A 21,548-nucleotide genomic window follows, 5' to 3' on the forward strand; every position below is an offset into this window, starting at 1 on the left:
CTTTCTGAGAGATTCTGTTCTATGACTATTTAATACTGGATTGTTGTATCCAGCCAACAGTGCATGAGCTTAACTTTTGACTATGTTAGTTCGTGAACAATGCTCATCAGACAACAGAGCAAGCAGTGTACAGCCTTTTGGGTTTTCCAGTTTCAATGTGAGGTTAGGTGGGCTTTCTCTTCAAGCATACCCCTGCCCCCAGGGGCAAAGGCACCAGGAACTGTAAGGAAATACTGGAGGGCAGTTTGCTAATATTTTGTGTGAATGCATGTGTGTGTGTTTTGGTTAAAGAATGCTGCATGCAATGAACCCTTTGGAAAAGGAGGAAAATTCTGTTTTCATTTCTTCTTACATTTGCTGGTTGATATTAAGAGAGAGTATTACTAGAAATTAAAAAAGCTTTAAACATAAAAGCTTTATGCATATACAAATAGCAGTAAAACAGACATTTCTCAGCAGTCTTGATCTCTGCTGTCCGTATCATGTTGTTGGAAATACTTGTCTGTCTGGCTAATGGGAGGTGGCGTTTTCTGTTTTGATTTGTTTTTTAACTCCTTTTCCTTTAAAAATCCTTTATTCACAGTAGTTCTTATTCTGTAAATTTTAAATCGCCTTACCTGTTTTAACATTTACATTTATTCCTTACTGAGCTCTTGTATAGTCCATATAGTCCACTTTACCACAGTTTAAAATGTTGTTCAAAACTTCTGAATTGTTACTGCTTTGTCAGCAAGGAAAGCTGTGTTTATGTTTGTAGCTGTGAAGTGGATTGCCTTGGCATATAGGAATGTATATACATAAGGAGGAACTACAGTGGCTTATGTTTTCGCATCTCTTAAGCTGGTTGCACTGGGCAATGAAAAGAAAGGTCTTCTGGAGTTTTTGCGGTGGAGTGCCACTATGTGCTGGTTTTGGCTGGGATAGAGTTACTTTCCTTCATAGTAGCTAGTATGGGGCTGTGTTTTGGATTTGTGCTGGAAACAGTGTTGATAACATGGGGATGTTTTAGTTGCTGCTGAGCAGGGCTTACACAGAGTCGAGGCCTTTTCCGCCTCTCACACCTCCCCACCAGCAAGTAGGCTGGGGTGCACAAGAAGTTGGGAGGGGACACAGCCGGGACAGCTGACCCCCACTGATCACAGGGATATTCCACACCATATGACGTCATGTTCAGCATATAAAGCTGGGGGAAGAAGAAGGAAGGGGGGACAATATTTTTTAATTTAGAGTTGAAGTGTGTATTTTTTGAGGGGGATATTCCCTTTATTGCTGTGGGTGGGTTAGCTCCTGCTTTGTCACTGATTCTATAATGCCTTTGCCTATATAGGAGGTAACTGAATTTAGTACTAATGCTTTTAGAAGCACCGCTGATGGTTTCTCATGTACTTCTGTTCTTACCGGCTGACTTTCTAGTGCAAATCTAGTCTCCTGAAGGGTGAGTCCATATGGCCTAATGCAGGACCTACTTGCCTTGGTTAGGCAGCTTTTGGTGTCCAGTAAGATGATTTGGGGTAAAAAAAAAATAATAATAAAAAATCCCCCAATTTTGAATGTTCTAAAGAATGTGGGAACTGGCTGATAAATGTCTTATCGGAGGGCACCACAAGTGAAAAGGCCTAATAATCATGTCATTAGTACAGTGCCTTATTGATAAGAGGAATCTTAACTGTATATCCTCCTGGAAGAGTTGACCGTTCATGACGCACATTCATGGATGGTCTTGTAGAGCACATCTCTTGTAGGAGATGTATTTGCTTTAGCAGTTGTTTTACTCTAACTTCTTAGACTGGTCTTTTGTACAGGAAGCTTTTCATCATGGGTGTCTCATTCACATGTTATACCTAGTAGCAAAGGCTGTCTTCTGTAGCCTGTTTTAGTCAGCTGAATTAGGTGTTAATTGGGTGTTTTCAGAATTCTGAGGATATAACTGGTAGAAAATTTGCTATTAACCATGGGGTAACCATGAAAAATTATGGCGTTAGAGACAGGAACCTGGTGCTGAGTTCTTCTAGCTTTAAGAGCTGGACACTTGGCCTCCTGGAGACCAAGTAGTTCCACAGGTCAATCAGCTACCGATTCCCTTTCATTTTTTGGTCCCTTGCTTTCAGAGATGTATTTCAGATCAGCTGAGTATAAGAATGTGTGAACAGCATCAGCTCTGTCTTTCAGCCAACAACCCTTGCCTGCTCGGAGTTAGACATTTTTTCAGCAGCACTTTTTCCAATGAATATTTTCACTGAATTTTTTTTTGTCACTGGAAAAATAAGCATAAATGTTAAACCAAATTTTAGTCTAAAAGACTATCCTTGCATAGCGTTCTTAATAATCTTGCAGCTGTAAAGTTGTTAAAACAGGATGCAAACACTGTGCAATATCGTGCTGAAGGTAGAAGACACATGACTTCATTGTACTTGGCTGAATCAATGCACGTTAGCATGAACACATTAGTCCAGAGAGGATAACGCTAAGGACTATGTATAATAGTCTCAAACCTACAGTGGAAATATGTGGAAAAAAATGTATTTACATAGTTCTTGAACAGAAAAGGGTGTGGCCAGCAATACATTATTCTGTTTACATTAATGACAGTGCCTTTTTAGTAAAATAAATTCAGAAATAGTGAGTGGATGGCTAATTCTGTCTTCACCTGTCCTTCATATTTTCTGTCGTTGTGGCTTTTGACACAATTCTAGCTTACAAATGAGAAGTCAGTAGCCCTTTGGTACTATGCCTGCACTCGTAAAGACTGATTTTTTTGAACAGGTGGTTTCCACTTCTGAATTAAATATTTTTAAAATTTTTGTAGAATAAAACTACACATATCTTTTATAAGACTATTTTTTTCCTCTCCCTTCTAAGATGAAGCTCAATGCAAATTGCTCTATTGCCACCCACTTTGCCTTCCAATATTTCTTATTTAACAGGTAAAATACAAATTCTGTACAAATTATCCTCTTTAAGTAGAAGAAAGAAAAAAACTGTTGGTATAAATGTGAAATAATAACATGTAGCAGCTGTTAGAATTCTGATGTTGAAAAAACCCAGTATCTACATGTAGAAACTCGGTGGTGAGTCTAAGAAGCAGTAGTAGATTTCTTCAAGTTCAAAAGTATTCTTCTTTGGCTATCATATAGTAATGAAAAATAAAATCTAGAAGGACAAAGTTACATGATGTCATGTGATTTATGGTTTTCTGTTTTTTAAGATTCCTTTTTAATTTTGTATGGTGCACACTGTACATATCTATCTTAAGAATGAATTAAATTTTTCAACTTTATTGTAATAAAACTTGAAAAGTTATTTTTTTCTAATTCTGCATTAAAGATATGGTTCAAACTAAAATAGTTTGAGCAAACATCATCTGTGTTCCTTAACAAGCCATAAATTGTGGACTGTCTGGGAGTCCCTTTTTTTTTTGAATGCCTATGTACAGAGGTTGTATATACTGCAGTCTGGGGCATTTAAAAGTGTATTGTCTAATAAAGGAAAAGGAAACTTAATTTTGAATTTTGAATCCCACTTAAGAGTATGTCCTTTTCACAGAATTTTAGACAATGACTTTGTGAAATCTCAGTGAAATGCACGTTTCAATTTTTTTTTAATTTAGAAAAAAGCAACATACAATAATGAATGTCCTCTTTTAGTGCTGAAATATTGACTGTTTTTATTGACCTTGCCAAGAAATTATCAACCCTTAAAATATTAGCAATCTGTAAGTTCTATAAGTAAGAAGAGAATTTAGTTGTTGTGTAAAGCTGCCTAAGGAGTTGATCTTAAACCTAACCTATTCTGATACTTTTATCTAACAGAAATTATGGACCATTATGTTAATAATACTACTCAGCATTGGGGACTTTTTCTAAGGCTTTGTACACAACTATTTGCTCTAGTGATTGTAGCATAATAGGAAAGCTTTTGTATTATAATAAAATTAATCCTCTTACCTGAGTAGTTTTACCTGTATGAGGTAATCATTACACTCACTTCCTAATCAATTTTGTAAAAATATTTTAAAATGTGTTCTTCATTGCAAGATTTAAGTGTTCAGAGCTGACTTCTGTTCTCTATTAGTCCCAGAATATGTCAGCAGAGCAGGCTTTAGAGATTTTTTCTTTGTGCATATTTATTTTTTTAAGATATGTATTACATGTAGCAGGATTAGTGAATTATGAAGACATTTACAGACATGGTGAAAGAGAAAAACATCAGTTATCTGTGACTCTAATTTTTCATTTCCTTGAACAAATGACTGGATGCCAGAAAGACGAAATATTCTACATCTACCATTTTTTTGATACAAATAACTTGCATGTCAGTCTTACATCTGCATGTTACTTTTTTCACTATATATTTCTTTCTGACTGCTATGGCATAAAGATGTATGAAATTGTCATAACTTTGTCTTAGATGACATTCTGATCCTGTCTTTAAAGGTAGTATTTTTTTAGCATGCTATGCATTAAAACAGAACTATTTCAAATAATCACTTATGAATGGAGAAAGTCAATCTTATATGTTATAAAGTGCTCTTTTCTTGCCACCCAAGGGAAGGTGCCCTAAAGTACTTCAGCTGATTATAAAAAAGCTAAGTTTGCATCTAATATACTAATATGCTGTATATCAATAGCTCTGTTTTTATGTCTCTTCACAGTTGTGTATTACTGCTATCATTGGACTCTCAACAGTAGCAGAAATTCAGAGATGAAAATCACATTTCTGGAGTTTTGTTACTAGAGGCTCTTAGAAAACATGGTGAGAAATGTGGTTTAAAAAAAGGCTGAAGAGAAGAAAGTGTATATGGACTTTGCATGTATGGTGTATTTACCTATTTAAGCTTTTTGTTCAGTGTTCATTTTAGGCAAATGCATACTTCTGAAACTAAGAAACTGAAGGGTTTCCTGGATACTAATAAAATTAACACTTTCAGCTTAGGAAATATTTCTTTTTACCAAATGTCTTCAAAGATATTTTTATATTTCTGCAGGACACTTTATATGAAACAAATACATAAGGGAAGGTTTGTATGGAGAAGTAATCTCTGTTAATAGTCCAGTTTATGTAGTTGCGGAGAAAAAAGCTTTTGAGAACACAGTCTCCTCAGGTCTAGAAATAGAAGGCAGTAAATTTTGAGGTAAAAATAGTTCAAGAATAATTCCTCTGAAATTAATTTCGCTAATCGATTAGACAATTCCGAGAAGAGGTAACAAGCCTAAAATGCTAAAATTACAGTAATTTTGATACAGAACTGATAGTGCAAACTGACCAATGTAACCCAAAATCCAGAAATTTCTATACCACCTGGTTTGCCAAGAAATTCATTTGTGTAGGTGCTTTTTCTGTTGATGGAATTCCATTGACCTCAAATTGGACTTTCCACTGTGATGGACATCTGCGTACAGCTGCCTTTGCAAAAGGAGACCTTTGTGAATGCCAGAGGGAGTGCAGAGGATGGGTTCATTTGCTTTTTTGGATCATTCTTTGTTGTTGTATCAGTGACAAACTGAAGCTGATTTTATGCCCAGCAACTTGTTCTAGATAGTTTTGAGTATCAGAATTTAGGAATACATATATTTGACAAATAATGTTGCAGTGCAGTGTAAATATGTAAATACAGTGCAGCTGCTGCTTTCTAATCTTTTATCTTGCTAAGAATATGTTCAGTCATGGCTCTTTGCTCTGGCACATTAGCTTGGTAAGGCACTAATCTCTTCAGCAAAATGTACTAGATGAATGGAGATAAAGAAACACGATATGGAAGTAGTGAATGAACTGAACGTAAAAAAGTTGCAGCTAAGTTTTGGGGTTTTTAATTCATTAATTCTGAGAAATGTATTGCTGGTGCTCTTGCAGCTGCTTAAATAAACGTAGGTTTTCCAGACAATGTCTAGCCAAGGTTACCAGTTTGCTGGAGGATGCTTCGATATAAATAGGGGTTCTAAATATTTGACATGGACTTGTTAGCAAGGCATTCATTAACATATGGCTAATAAAGGAGGGTATCTAAAGCACACAGTTGCTGTTTTCTATCTTTGTACTGAGAAAACTGAGTGCTAGATGCTCTACAAGAAGTGTAGCAGACTCAATTCTGAAGAAAGAAGAAAATGTGTATAATATTGCACTGAAATCAAGTAAGCTGTTTAACATGTTTAAAAGCTGATTGACACAATCCCTGTAATAACTGGATAATAGTATTATCTGCTAATAATTCTGCTACCAGAATGACTGAGAACATTGATCCTTCCCCTCGAATACCAGAGGAAAAGCCTTCGGGCTTTAGTTCAGCCTTGAACCACTATCATACCTTTTTCTAGGAATGCCAAAGAACTTCTTTCCACCCCGAATTAAACTTGCAAAAAGGTTCATTTACAGATTTGTCCTGATCTCAGGAGTGTCCTCATTGCCATTCATTCCAAGAAGGCCACCAGTGGCCATAGCACATCCTGTGCTCCTCTGCAGAGCACCCTGAGCGTAGGCGCATAATAGTGGGGCTGACTCTCTCTTCTAAAGTACATTCACTTTAAAGCTCTGATAATTGCTTACCGAATTCCCAGTGGGATAGGTCCTTTTTACTTTATCTTGTAGTTTTTCTTAGTTGCAAGTGTAGGTGTAAGTCTTCGGGCGGCCTTTGAAGGCTGTGGCTATAAAGGGAGCTTAAGTAGTAAGTGACAGGAGCAATCTGAGTTTAAATTCTTGCAGGCAAATGAGAAGCTGCTCTTAAGCATTCTGGGTTTCACTCTGAAAAACCTTCTATCAAGCTTCAATGGTTTTCGTAGTCCTAGACAGATTTTTTCTGAAGGCTGGTGGCAGAATCATGTCAGTTTAGAAGTAGAGCATAGATGCTTCTTGTCCTTCCTTCTTGCCAGACTTACCCATAAAGTTCACACATTTCTTGGCTAAGCTGCAGACGTGGAGCGTAAAGAGTCAGTCTGTCACGGCTATTAAGGAAATCGAGTTGGTTGTTCAAAACGTTGGTTGGTTTGGGAAAAAAAAAATTGTAGCTATTGTATGGATTTTTTTGTTAATAGAGAGACTTCTCAGTTTTGTATTTATAACTAAAATAGACAGATGTGATGAGGATGAGGACCAATTAATACTTAAGTTGTTAGCTCACTTCCAGTATAGTCTCCATGAAATTTCATGAAGTGGTGACTGGAGAAACTTGTTTTCTTCTGGAATACATGTTTCTGGCAGGAATAAGGCTGTATCTGTCCTCCAAAACCAAGTTGTTTTGGATATAGCAGAGGAGACTTAATTGATGCTAGTTAACGTTCCATGAGTAAATAAATGTAAAGGTTAATTCATCTCCTGACTCCTCTGCAGTTGGCTTATCTCATGGGAACGGTTGAATGTGGTAGGTCTCGTAATATTTCAACAACGGCTGCACAGTGGAATTACAGATTACTTTGTTGTTTTTTGTTGTTTTTATTCTTTCTGTATGGACGTCCATATATTCCTCTTTCAGCACAGAATATGCATGACATTCTTTGAAAAGATGTGCCTTGGTTGTAGCAGTATTGCTGGTTGTTGTAATGGCCTGCTGACCTGGGTGCTTTCAGGAAAATACATTTACACTAAATTTTTAAAATAGAAAAGGAAATACTAGACAAAGTTAGCAGAGTAGTTCCATTCTTTAGAAGAACTTGTATAACACCAGTTGCAAGTTGCTGTGAAGCCCTTTTTCATTTGTAGTTCACAATCTTTTCACTAGAAGAACTTTGTAAGAGCAAACAAATGAGTGATAGTAAAATTCAAAGACCTCTGTAATGATTTGAAGACATAGCTATTTTAAGGATAACTGGTGATTTTAGGCATGCTGTAATTTGGAATCTGAATATACTTCTTCATTTTTCTTCATTACTGATAATCCTTAATTGTAATATAATGAACATGTATGTAGCTTCTTAAAGAGAGCCCATAAATATTGATTTATGCATCCCTATATATTTTTGTGGGGAATGGTTTAATGAGTTTATATATGAGGAAAGTAAAAAGTTTAGATAACAACTGACTTGTCCATCATTCTGGACAAAGTCTTTGTAGCTTGGATGTATCTTTTGTGCTGAACTTAAAATATATATTACTGTGAAAATACTTCAGAAGTGTATTTAATTTTATTATTTATTTTAAGCATAAGCTTGAGTACTTGTGTAGAAATGGTCTAAATAAGTGGTGAAAAGTGGGTAAGGTAAATAGTAAACTCAAATGAGAAATGCTTTGTGCTGTTGAATTTGATTATCCCAGGCTGATTAAGCAATATGTTCTTTTTCTTTTCTCTCATCGCAGCCTGTGCTTTCCGTTACAATGGGCTCTCCTTTGTCTACCTCATCTACCTCCTGCTCATTCCTCTGTTTTCAGAACCCACAAAAACAACGATGCAAGGTAAGATGTTCATTACTTCATTCTTCAGAATGAGTGGTGGACACAGTATGTGCCTCTGTGTAGTAGAACGTGAACTCCTGAGCATTTTCCCCTCATTAAGTGAGCTAACTTATAATATATGCTGTAAATTCTCTGATACTGTAATTTCACTATATGCTGTCTCCGGTGCTGAAGGACTTCCAACCATGATACCGTTCTTGCCCCAAGGTGCAGCAGGGCTGTCTGATAGTGGTACAGGGGGATCCTTTTTATGGCATTATTTCACCTGGAATACTGACATGGTCTGGGTGAAAAATGAGCTTTCAGAACCCTCCCAAAGCCATCCTGTCATAGACTGTGCCCCAGGTCTGGATTTGTAGTTACTTTTGAGAATTAAATGCGGTCTCAGATTTTTCGTCCAACTGTATTTTAGGCACTTGTTTAAACATCACTGTCATCCTGACTTTATACAACTGGCTTAGTAAAAATAACTAAAAAGGCTTACTGGTAGAGATGAAAAATAACTATCTACATCAGGCATTCAAGCATCAACACCTATAAAGACACAAACCATTTCATAAGTATTACATTCTTGCTGTATGTAAGGGGCCTGTTTTCTGTGTAAAGGAGTGGCTTCTTGAAAGTCAACAGAAATGGCTGTATAACAATATCAAAACTTCAGGGTTTGTGATCTGTTGGTGGAATTTGCAGGGAGGATGCAGTCACAGATTATTATCTACAGGTGTGCTTTGTCACCTAGTAGCCTGTTGGATGAGGTTGCTGATGACTGCATTTCAAAGCACTAATGCTGCTTGAATCATTCTTGTTCCTGCTTACCTGATTCTCCATCAGACCAGTGTAAAAAATAGTATCACACAATGCTAAAGTCAAACAGATACATCTCTCATCTTTTCTGATGGAAATAATGTGAAGAGTATCCTTTAGAAAGTAAGCTGGTTCCATGACACCACTAACAGAGAGGAGACATTTAAAGAGGTCCTGAAGTTATACTGCCTTATCTGATACTGACTTTGGCATAATTCTTCTACTCACAAATCTATTGTCATGGCTGATGGAAATTCAGACCTTTTTAATCAACATAGTTCCCTAAAGAAAAGAATTGGAAAATCTAGACTCTGAGTATAGTGACATCTGAGTTTACAGGGCCTCTATGAAGTTCTTACCAAAAGATTTTGGCACTTTTTGTGGTTTCCTGGGCAACCTTAATCTTGACTTTGTTGTGCTAGGGTAGTTTCTTAGCAGTTTGGGTTTACCTCTCAATTCACATACTTTCCTGTTTCCTTAGAAGAGCTTGTAGGTATTCTAGGTTCTTCTTCAATCCCATGTCTGTCTTCTAAACACTGGTCAACAGAAACTGATACTCTTTCTTACCTGAAGAACTCACTGTGATTTGACTGAGCAACAGTTTGACACCAAACATGTAGTTTTCAGTGCATTAGCTGAAGAATGACAGATTTTCAAATCGTTTATAGACAGGTTTCCTTCTAAACATCCATTTCTGTGTCCTGCCTATAGTTATGGCTATTGGTCCACGTCCCCTGAGAAAAGAAATGTGTGAAACTTTTCGTGAATTCTCTGAGAAGAGTTCTTGGAGAGTCTCAGGTTCTGGTTTAGAGTGACCCCTCAAGCTGTCATCCTTTTTTCTTTTTACTGAGAAGATGAAGAGAGGAAGCAGGAGTTTCAGAATTGTCTGATGAACTATTCATTACTGCATTGCACATAGTGACAGTACCAATCCGTTTTTACAAGTGGAAGTACAACTTCTGTTGTACCAGTTTTTACTAGTGTTTTCCAATAACCATTAGTTTGAGGGAGGAAGGAAACAAAGCTAAAGAAAACCCTCTTGTTTCATCTGTTTGTGCATATGGTTTCTGTTGATGCAGATTTTCACCCAGTCTGTGTATAGGGGAAGCTGGATAAGGAAGAGAACTTTCTCCTCCAGGTTCTAGCAGGGAGAAGCAAGGCAGTTACATTTGTGTTGTGGAAAGCGTATCCTGACCTATCCTAATTATGATGACTTACTGTTTTGCTTTTATTTTAGCTAGGATAGATGCCAATCCTTTTTTAAAGTCTTTGAAGGACTTAGCAAAATTATATCCTGCCACAGTGCATTTCATGGGTTGGGTTAATTTAAAAGAGAATCTGCATTGAATTAATCCATTCTGCATTCTTTTTTGGTTTTGCTTTACAATTATTTGGTGTGATTATAGTAGTATCAACGGACAGAGATACCCATGGTGCTACACAGTCTTGACACCTAAGCTAAAGGAAAAGAAGTGCAAAGGATTGCACAAGGGTAGTATTACTGCTAATTGTTATTCATAAATGGGATATGTGTTATAAATAGATCAAAGTCATTTCCAAAAACTCCTCAGAGTGGGATAGATTTGAATTATACCAAATTTAGAGTCTTTGTGAATTGCAGTTGAAGTATCTTGACAGAGCTATGAAACAAGGCAAGGAAGCAGGTGAGAATTAGGGTGCTTTTGAGATCTGGTCTGTTAGCTATAGAGTTCAGATCTCTCACGCCTTGGTGAAGAAGCCATCTTCACGAAGTATTACAGTACAGGAGTGGAAGAGGTCTGATTAGCATTTGTATTTCATGCCTTAATTCCTACATATATATTATTTCTCTCCATGCTCTCCTACTTCCCCACACCATTATTCACCCAGTTTCTACCAGTCAGTCTAAGAAACTAACACATTGTCTTTTGGCAGGGACCCATACCAATTGGGTGGGCTTAGTTTATGTTGACTGTGTAAGTATCCAGTGGAGCCAGCAAAAACAGGGCTGAAAAATAAATAAAGCAAGCATAAAAGGTAGGAAATCCCACTCTAGGTAAAGCTGTCAGTCATTTTTACAGGGGAAAATTACCAGGATGGTGTGAGAATGGGACATCAGTAAATGCCCAGCTGTGAGTTAAAGTTTCTCTTAAAAGTGCTGAAGGTGGCAGTTGAGAGGGAAGCACTCATTGGGGAGCTTGGGTGCAGCTTCCCGGATAATACGCAATTACTGTGTTGGTTTTGTGTGTTTTGCTGCCCCTTCTGTGCCAGGAGAAGTGACTGACAGGATAAACAGAGCCATTTTCTAGATGCCAAGAGCGACAGTGGAGAGACATCCTAATTCTCTCCTTTTAGAGTCTGCAAAAGTTTATTTGATTAAAACTAATTCCCATGTGATTTGATAGACACTAAATCATCTAGTTTGCGTCACTGATGGCAGCAATCTTTCTTCAGGGGAAAAGGCTTTCTTAGGACTTTGGATGGTTTCCCCATATTGTGTGTCATACTGCATTACACTTCTCCTGAACTTCATATTATGATATGTTAATGAGAATTAATTTCTTATAAATTCAATATTTCTGAGTGTAACCATTTTGGCCCACTATCCCTATCACCTTTTTAAATTGTATGCCTATGTGTGGAGGTGTACCTTTCTAGAAAGTGCGGAGGGATTTTTTTTCATGTCCAGAGGATGGAAAAGAAAGGGGAAATCTGTAACTATTTTAGCTAAAACCAGCCAAACCACTAGTAAATCAAAGAGTCAAAAGTTAAATAAAACAAACTTTATTAAAAAAAAACCAAAACAACAAAACCCACTACGTGGCTATATATTTTACTTGTCCTTTCTTTTTTTTTCTTTCATTTCTGTCACTTAAATAATATTTTTGAGTCTTCTATTTCTGTTTTGTTCAAGTCGTCATTTTTTCCTGAAACCTTTTCTCCTTTGGATTAAGTCTTTTTATTCTTTTGAGCTTTCTAGTGTCCTTCCACTAAACTTTTCCTTCCTTGTCTCCTCCTGGCTCACTCAATTACCCAGTCACAATCTCTCTCAATTCCCCAGTCACAATCTCTGACCAACATTCCTATGTCTTGCACTTCCATCTATTTTCCTAGTTTACCACCTTGTACTTTCCAGTTATTGAATTTATGCAACTTCTATCCACCAAGTTTAGGGTTTTTCCAGGCTATAGAATTAGAAATTAGTCCAGAATGGACAATGTCAGTCTAGATTAATTTTAATTTTGACAGAAACGTAAAAGATTAGAAACACTGGGGGAAAAAAATATTATACTTGCTGAAAGAGTTCAGATGGTGTTTAAAGCTTAATGAGTAAAGATTTTTTCTCCCCTCCCTTAAATATTAATCTTCTTTAAAAATGCAATTACTAAGATAAAGTAATATTAATCCTTAATCATGGAGATAAGGCACAGTCTTCTGTCTCTGTGTATGTTCAGTATATTTGTTTTAAGATACTACCTGCCAGGTGGAAATACCAACCCCTTCTAAAGTACAGGAGACATCGCCTTCAGTTAGAGCTGAAATGCTGAGTTATTTAAGATTTAGCTGAATGTGTTGTTTGCAGACATACTACTTAATTGTCCATGAAGCTGGCTGAATAAGGGAAAATATATTCATGAGCATTTATGTGCAGCTGAAAATGTATTCGGTTGACTCTCTTGTTCAGCTCTGTCTATTATTTATAATCCTTGAAATCAGTGATTACAAAGCTGATTCAACAGCAAAATGTACTACTCTGCATGAAACAACTATGAAAAAGTTTCATTGTAAATAACATTTCTTGTCTACAGGGGTAATTTAAAACTTGACGAATTTTTCAAGGGTTGCTGATGGGAACTGCTTTTGTGGCAGGTACCTCTTTGCATGTGTTGTAAAGCCATGTGATTTCAGCAGTGATTTTCTGTATGAATTATCTCTAAAATCAGCAACTGTTTGGCTACCTAGTTCTCTGAAGATGAGAAATAGGCAGTAAACTCTGCAATAGCTTAGTTTCTAACTTCTTTGATTGTGAGATTATTACATTGGTGAACTTTTTTTTGTGTCTAAAGTCTACTGTAATGATGTCCTTGTCCTTAACAAGGGCTTGTACTTGCTGATGTGATATAAATAATAAAGCATGACTATATGCATTCGACCTATCTTGGGCCAATAGCTCATTTGGCAGTACAAAATAACTGTTTTACGTGGCTTTTTTTCTGTAACAGAGGTGAGTTTGCATTTAGTTAGTTTTGTTAACTTTCCTTTATTTCATTTCATAATTTCTGATTAATAAGACTCTGTAGCCAGTCACCATGTAAATTAAAAAAAAAGGGGGAGGGTGGTGGAAATCAGTTAATTTCACGTCTGGACTGGATTTTGCTGACTCTGCTTATGTTAATGGCAAAAAGAATGGGATTGCTTCTGAATTAAGTTACTGCTCAGCATGACAAAACTTACGTCTTCTGTATTGAAAAAAGTAATTTGGCATAGCAGTCAGATCAGTAAAAATGATGTTTTAAAAATGTGTAGATTGATAAATTGATAAACAATATCCAAATCATAATAATTGTTAATTGAACATTATTTTGAGTATTGCTGATACCATGGTAAAGAAATGGAACAGTGGAGTTTGTTTTGCAGATATGAAAGGGCTTCTGATTTGGAATAATCTGCACAGAATTGCAAGATGCAGAAGGGTTACAGTGACAAATTTTGATCACCAGATATAGCTGAAGAAGTTCCAAATGAATACAGCAAAAATTTTTATACAAATGTTATTTTGATTTCCCAATGTGAACAACGCCCCTATGTGTATGCATCGGTTCTATAGTGCAACTGTATTATTAGCAGTCTTTTTACGTTCAGCTGCACTAGTTTTCTGGAGTTTCACACTGTCTAACTCAGACATCTAAGACATCTGACCAGACATCTAACTTAAATGTTCAAGTTACGATTTGGGTCATATATTCAGTGAATAGAGATAGGCCTCTCGTGATGGTGCTCTGAGTTGGCCATTTGAGCCTCCAGCGAGTCCAAAAATCTTAAATTAGATGCTTAATTTTATACCTGATCTACATTGCATAGTATTAAAACTTCTGAACAAAATAAGGAGCTTTTTAGTTGAAGCAGTTGGAGTTCATGACTGTTTTTAGTTTGATCTCATAACAATTATATCACCTACAATTAGTATATTATTTTGGGGGCATTGTAGTTGGACTGCCCCAAATAGGGGATAACAACCCACCTGGTTTCACTATCTGAAAGTGCAGTCACAACAGAGGTACCCAGTTTGCGCATCTGAGGTGTATGCTTGAAATCCTGTTCACCCTTGCAGGGGGTAAAAGCTGTACCTGTTTACTGGATTTTTCCATAGCATTGACAAGTTGTATGCTGCACTTCCGTTCTTCAAAACAGTTTTGTGTCCTGTCTGCCAGAATGGACATTGACAGGCCATAGACCTAGTCATGTTCTAATCTTGTTATAAATGAAAATGTATGAATTGGCTACACTGGGAAGGGATATGTTTTAAAACATGTTTAAAACATAAAACACATTTCAATGAAAAATCTTCATGTTTTTGGGTGGTACAACTTGAGTTTTGACCTTTTTCTCTTTAGATTTACTATTGTTTATATGCTTTTGAGAAGGGTTTAATCCATGTTCTACCTGTGTAACCACAAAGACAATTTGTTCCTTTCTTTGAAAATGATTTATTACCTGTTATCCTTAACTGCTCAATAGAAAGTACTCCGGGCAACAATGGAGATACTGATTAAAGGGGTTGGAGAACTCTTTACGATGTCTTTGGAACTACTGAGTTTCTTTGTACAAGCCCAAAGCATTAATACGAAGATTTATTTATAACTCAAAAAACGCTTTTCAGCAATTAAAAATGGGATTTCTACTGGGTTGGGCATGTGTTTTCCTATGGAGGCATGCCAGGTTGCTACATAAACATCCTTCGGCTCAAAACACTGCATCTTGGCTAGGTTTCTCCACTTCCAACATTATAAGTATTCTCTTGGGAGTGAACAATGGAGCACGTTATTTATAATCAGTGGTCCAAATCCTGAAGTACTTATTCATGGAAGTTTTAGCAATGGATGAGTGAAAATGAAGCGATACCTTTCCATTAACCAATGTCAGAAATCCTCTTGCATCTTACGAACCAGAAAACATTTCTGTTAATGGTACTGTGTGCTTTCTCACTATTTATTATCAAAACATTTTCTTAAGAAATGAATTAAAAATCTCCCCAACTAAGTGAAAGCGTACTCACAAGAAGCATTGCACTGGCAGCGTTGGGTACAGAAATCTTGTATCTGTCTTACATTGTTGCGTATGATAAATAATACCCGTGCCTTTCTCACTGCCTTGCAATGCTGTTCCCAAACGGGATATTCCACTGTGAGAAGGTAGACTCCAGTTCCTGGGCTGTTTTACTTTTTGGCTTCCACAGAAAATATGTAAGCAGGGACTCCCATTAAGCAGTTGATTAGATGATGTGCCACCCACTTTCATTATCATTTATTACATGAGTGCTGGCAATGTTTTTGGACCCCAGTATGGCAGAAACTCAGCAGCATGTTAGTTGAAGCCTTGCAAACAAAGCCAAGCCAACAGAGTTGGGGCAATGGATGCAGAAGCCAGGAGGAGAAGGTAACTAGACATTTATTCTAACTTGCAGTTAAATAATTACTATGGGCTTTTTTGTGTGGTTATCAACGACCGTGGGTCTTTGGAAAGATTCAAATGAAATGAGGGGTAGAGCTCTTGGTACAGAGGGCAAGAATTCTTCAGAGGGCTTTGAAATAAGGTGCTTGCAATTAGGCTGGTGTGATTTTTGGGGGATGGTGGTGGAAATACTGAATTAAATGGAGAAGAAACCGTTTTAAAGGGGGTTGACACTATCACAAGTTTAAATTCAGCAAACTATTGTAAAACTGAGGACATTTATAGCTGCATTAGGTTTTGTATTATTTAATTTATTTTAAAGCGATATTTCTTCTTAGATATTGAATACCTTTTGTTTTAGGAAAAAAAAATCAGTTTAGGTTGATCTGGAAGGGATTTCTTTATTTATTTTAATGTTTCAAGTTGATCCCAAGCCTATCCCCTGCCCTGGTCATAGTCAGCTTCAGACTGACTATGTCATTGTTTAATTAACATTGTTTAATTTAACTCTAGCAGTAAATAAAGACCTAGAGCCAAAACAAAGTTTCCTTTTCAACCCAAGGTATAGGTAAATGCAAATTTATTTAATGGAGAAGTAATTCAGAGGCATAGATAAGACCTCTCAGAAATTTTTTTCTTGGCAGTAACTCTGAAAACACTCTTTTTTTTCCCCCCAATTCATTAAGCTACATGCAACACCTAAATAATATCAATTTTACTTCATACAGCTTGTGAAGGTTACTTTTCTAGCCTGTCTTTTGTGTTCTTCTTTGTTAAAATCATTGAAAATTAGTCAATTTTCTTCTTTTCGAGGAAGTATGTCCAAAATAAAACTTCCATTATTGTTGTATTTGGAGGGTGAAAGGGCAGAAATAGGAATCTAATGTAGAAAAAGTACGGTAAATTAAGAGTTTGTTATAAGCTAGCTGTCCTCCCAACTAACACTAGTAAAGCCTAAGGAGAAATTTCTGCCATGAGTTAGAGCGAGACGAAGGCAGAAAGTCTGCTTTAGACCCAGCGGTGAAGTTGAGCACTGACAAGAGTGCTGTCCTGAATGTGCACGCTTTCTCAAATTCGGGATCTGATGTAGGCTTACTGTGGGTATGAAAGGATTTTAAACTCAGAATGACCTCGTGGCATGTTTTTAAAATTGAAGTAAATAATGAAATTATGAAAATGATTCTTACTAAATCATGTAAAAATAGCAGCATCTGAGGCTGTAGAATATGACTGAATATGCGTCATGTAGTCCTGCAGTCCTAATACTGATCAGTCAGCCCACAGATTTTGATGGAAAGAGGATGGTGCTGAGTATGCCAGAAAAGCCAAACTTTTAAGAATTTGTTCTCTCCTTTTTGTCCTGAAGCATGAATTTCTCTGAGTTAAAGTGCTCTTTTTTTAGCGTGTTGCATATGTAAATGTTTGAAAAGTGTCGCAGTTCTTGCTGTGCTGGTTTTGACCAGCAGGGACGTATACTTTTTTTTTGTTCCTTGGCATAATTTTATGTGCATTATTTGTGTACATCTCAGCTAGGATCCACGTGTTTGAAATACAGCTCTGAATGCAGAGGAGTCTTGGTGGCAAAAGCTTGTAATGGAAGTTGATTGTTGGTTGTAAATGTTACAGCTTATTTTTTTGGGCAATATATTGGAAGCAGGCTCAGTTTTTAGGCATCGACAAAGGAGGCAGTTTCCTTGAGCGCCCTTCTGCTGTCCACTGTAGCTGCGACAGTGCTTTGGAGAGCCAGGCTGGCTGCTTCGTATTGCATCTCACACCAGCGTACTCCTCACCTCCCTGCTGCTGCTCAGCCTGCGCAGCACAGCAGTAAGCATGAGCCTCCGTCCCAGTGACGCCCCTTTCTCATGCCCCGTCCTCCCCGTAGCAGGAATCAACCAGCCCTTGGGATAGCAAAGTTACATTGTGCCAGTTCTGCTGAGATATCTTGATTGAGCTGTGTCAAAAGCTGTATGATACAGAGATAAAATGGCAATAAAAATTATTACAGTGGTATAGTTCCTTAGCTCTGTAAATTAGTAAGCAGACTGTAGAGAAATAGGAGGGATATTATTGAATCTACATTCCAGTAGCATCATTTAGAAGTCAGAATTACATTGCAGGAAGAAGGTAAGAGGTTGATAAGATCTGGCTGGATTCAGATAATACTAGAGGAGAAAATCAACATGGAATGGTTATGGGATACTACAAATTAGAGGATGAATGATCCTAATAACCACCTAGCCAAAAAAAAACTAATGCAAACAACTTCTGAAACAATTATTGACTTGTGAAAAACCAGTGTTATTTTAAAATTGGGTTTGGAGGGACTAAGGACGTCAGAGAGAGTTGGTCATCACTATTCTTATAATCCAAAGTTAACAAAAAACAATCTTTAAGGTTTTCTTAACCTTAAGTGCAAAATAAGTTTAGGGAAACTAGGTGGTGACTGAAGAGGTCAAGCATTTGAATGTGGTGACATTTTCTGGTTAAAAATGCAGCAACCTTTCTAGAACTCCCACCTTAAGCACTGGTGGCTTTTAGGGGTGAACTCCAGACCTAACTTTCTGACCAACCACTCCCACACAGAGCATTAAGAATAAACAGAGAGTTTGCAAGGAATGAGTAAAAGGGGAATAATCTGTAAAGAAACCATTTTAGAGGTCAAGAAGTGTTCAGATGAAATAGGATTTGCCAGAAGTCAAGCTGAGTTAAACTCTGCAAAGGAAACTGAAACAAGGAATAAAAATGTGTTTAGCCACACAAATATAAAATAATAAAAAGCGTGGCTGGTAATACAATAGGGATGAAGTAAGATTTAAGTATCATCTGGGTATGGCCAAAACTTTAAACAGGAGTGTGCTTCAGTTTTGAATAAGGGCAGTACTGTTAAACACAGAGACAAAGGCAAAAGTGCCTACTGGGAAGGAGGTTGGAAAAAGGAAAACTACGGCATGTAAGACCCAAGGACTTTAAATGCTTCAGTTTTAAAGGCTGAATAATCTCCCTCCTGAAAGCGAGTGTGATACTCTAGATTGAAGAATGAAAATATTAGCTCAAATGCTGAAAAAAAGGGGAAATGATCCTGCATATGAACTCCTGTGAACTCATGTTTTCCGAATTTTTGAATACATTTGGAAGAGAAGAAGAAATAAAAACCTTGAAGCAACTGAAAAAAAGAGATGAAATTAAAATGGCTTTTCTAAAATAGGGTTGTGCTATACAACAAAGATAATGTTTTGATAAGATGAATTCAGACTTAAGCGCTGAGAAGGACCGTGTGGCTACTGAAGCAAAGAAAGATGTTAATGTACAAGAGTGAGAAAGAAATAGCGTATCTCATCTATCTTAAAATAACTTTTCTACTTTTTCAGTCTGCAAGGGGAAATTGTTTTGGATTTGGATCGGGGGATATTCAAGAAGGAGAAAGGCTTTTTGGGATAGATGAGGATGCTGGCACACCGTCTAGAGACTGTGCATACATGGTGGACTGTAGATTAGGAGTTTCCTAGGTGTCAACTTCTAATAAAAACAGTGAGCGTACAGACCCATCTCATTTTGAAGTGGAATACGATCCTTTTATGAACCAGAATATATCCTTTGGTCACCTGTGATGGTGGGAAGTAGAACTGGTGACCCAGTTGATGCCTCTAAATGTGCATTACCCAAACAATTTGCTCAACGTCTCCAGCAAACCTGCGCATAAATGGTAACAGTCAGATGGTTTGCAGAGTTTTCCTGTCCATGTGTTGAGTGGTTTGAGGAGGGTTAGTGGGTTATGTTACATTAGGTCCAATTAACAGTTGCAGGCTTGAAACTTTCTGGTGATTTGGTTAAGGTGATGGACAATGTTGGAAGACTTTGGAGCATTACTGTGGTCATCAGTACTGTGTTCAAGAGTTCAAAAGTCAGAAGAACTGTAAGTTCATTTATGCTAGAGGAGGGGTTGTCTTAGAGGATTATGTTTAGGTTTGGAAAATAAAAGAGTAGGAGGAACATAAAACACATTTTGGGCCTCCCTATTCTCATTTCTAATACCACTGTGTGTTAAGCAACCGTGTTTTATTATGCTGTCATAAAGGAAGAGGAGAAAAAGCCAGTAAACTGTTAGGTATGTGTTTTTATTATTATGACCAACCTGTAGGTAAGAGGAATTCCAATAAAAGCACTGTGCAATTTTTTAAAGGCAGTGCAGCTGTTCGCATTTACTCCGCTGCTGTTGCTGTTGCCTTGTTTGAAGCCAGTCACACTAGAGTAAGGCACATCCTGAATCTACCACACAGTACTTCAGTCAACTAGATGATGTCTGAAGAAGCATTAAGAAGCGAGCCCTGGACTGTATTAGCCAGCAAGGTGGGTGATGGCGTTAGCATCATTTCTCGTTGCAGTGCCTTGGCACCAGCTTTTTGCTATGAATTTCTGGTAATACCAGAAATATGTCCACTGAGGTAAACATAATTTCTTTAAAATTCATACATAATTTATTTTTCTTCTGTGTTTTCCCTTCTCATCCTACCTCATTTTATTTCAAATAGGTTCTGATCAGCAAGAGAGGGACCTACTGTGTCCCTCAAATTGAGTGCTGAGCATGGATTTTTTTTTTTTTTTCATTCTGTATTTCATCCTCTCACATGGAAGAGTGTGTGTGTCTTTTGACAGGAGAGTATTATGACAGAAAATAATACTGGCTCTAGAGCACAGTAATTGGTAGATGTTGAGACCTCTTTTATCAGACTTCAGAGCTGAACCTGACTACTTGTGGATGATCCTGTGTCTATAATGGATTTGAATCCAGAGTCTGAATCTGCAGGAATTTGGAAAGCCTCAGGTAGACATCTAGATTGGTGTTACTTCTTTGTAGATCAAAGCTGTACTTTCATGTCATAGTGATCCTCAAATACAACCTGCACTGTAAGAGTACTGTGGCCTTGTGTGGTGGGTTGACCCTGGGTGAACACCGTGTGCCCACCAAAACCGCTTTATTACTCCCCTTCCTCAGCTGGACAGGGGAGAGAAAATACAACGAAAGGCTCGTAGGTCGAGATAAGGACAGGGAGAGATCACTCAGCAATTACCGTCACGGGCAAAACAGACTCGACTTGGGGAAAGATTAATTTAATTTATTGCAAATCAAATCAGAGTAGGGTAATGAGAAAATAAATCTTAAAACACCTTCCCCCCACCCCTCCCTTCTTCCCGGGCTCAACTTCACTCCCGATTTTCTCTACCTCCTCCCCCTCAGCGGGGCAGGGGGATGGGGAATGGGGATTGCGGACAGTTCATCACACGTTGTCTCTGCCACTCCTTCCTTCTCACACTCTTCCCGTGCTCCAGCGCGGGGTCCCTCCCGTGGGAGACAGTCCTCCACAAACTTCTCCAACGTGAGTCCTTCCCACGGGCTACAGTTCTTCATGAACTGCCCCAGCGTGGGTCCCTTCCACGGGATGCAGTCCTTCAGGAACAGACTGCTCCAGTGTGAGTCCCCTGTGGGGTCACAAGTCCTGCCAGCAAACCTGCTCCAGTGTGGGCTCCTCTCTCCATTGGTCCACAGGTCCTGCCAGGAGCCTGCTCCAGCGTGGGCTTCCCATGGGGTCACAGCCTTCTTCAGGCATCCACCTGCTCTGGCGTGGGGTCCTCCACGGGCTGCAGGTGGATATCTGCTCCACCGTGGACTTCCATGGGCTGCAGGGGGACAGCCTGCCTCACCATGGTCTTCACCA

The 21,548-nt window shown here is 37.9% G+C and overlaps 1 protein-coding gene across 1 annotated transcript in view; it reads left to right on the plus strand.

Annotated features, from left to right (window-relative positions):
• Positions 1–5,751: 5,751 nt before the first annotated feature.
• The window catches only part of PIEZO2 (piezo-type mechanosensitive ion channel component 2), a 270,740-nt gene continuing 254,943 nt past the window's right edge, over positions 5,752–21,548 (plus strand). The window contains exons 1-3 of the mRNA XM_009318585.1: positions 5,752–5,775; positions 7,321–7,351; positions 8,284–8,379. Of these exons, the coding sequence (XP_009316860.1) occupies positions 5,752–5,775; positions 7,321–7,351; positions 8,284–8,379 (151 nt within the window). The remainder of the gene's footprint in view (positions 5,776–7,320; positions 7,352–8,283; positions 8,380–21,548) is intronic.

The sequence above is a fragment of the Pygoscelis adeliae genome, unplaced genomic scaffold (genome assembly GCF_000699105.1).
Source record: "Pygoscelis adeliae isolate BGI_AS28 unplaced genomic scaffold, ASM69910v1 Scaffold42, whole genome shotgun sequence".
In the NCBI taxonomy this organism is placed as follows: Eukaryota; Metazoa; Chordata; class Aves; order Sphenisciformes; family Spheniscidae; genus Pygoscelis; species Pygoscelis adeliae.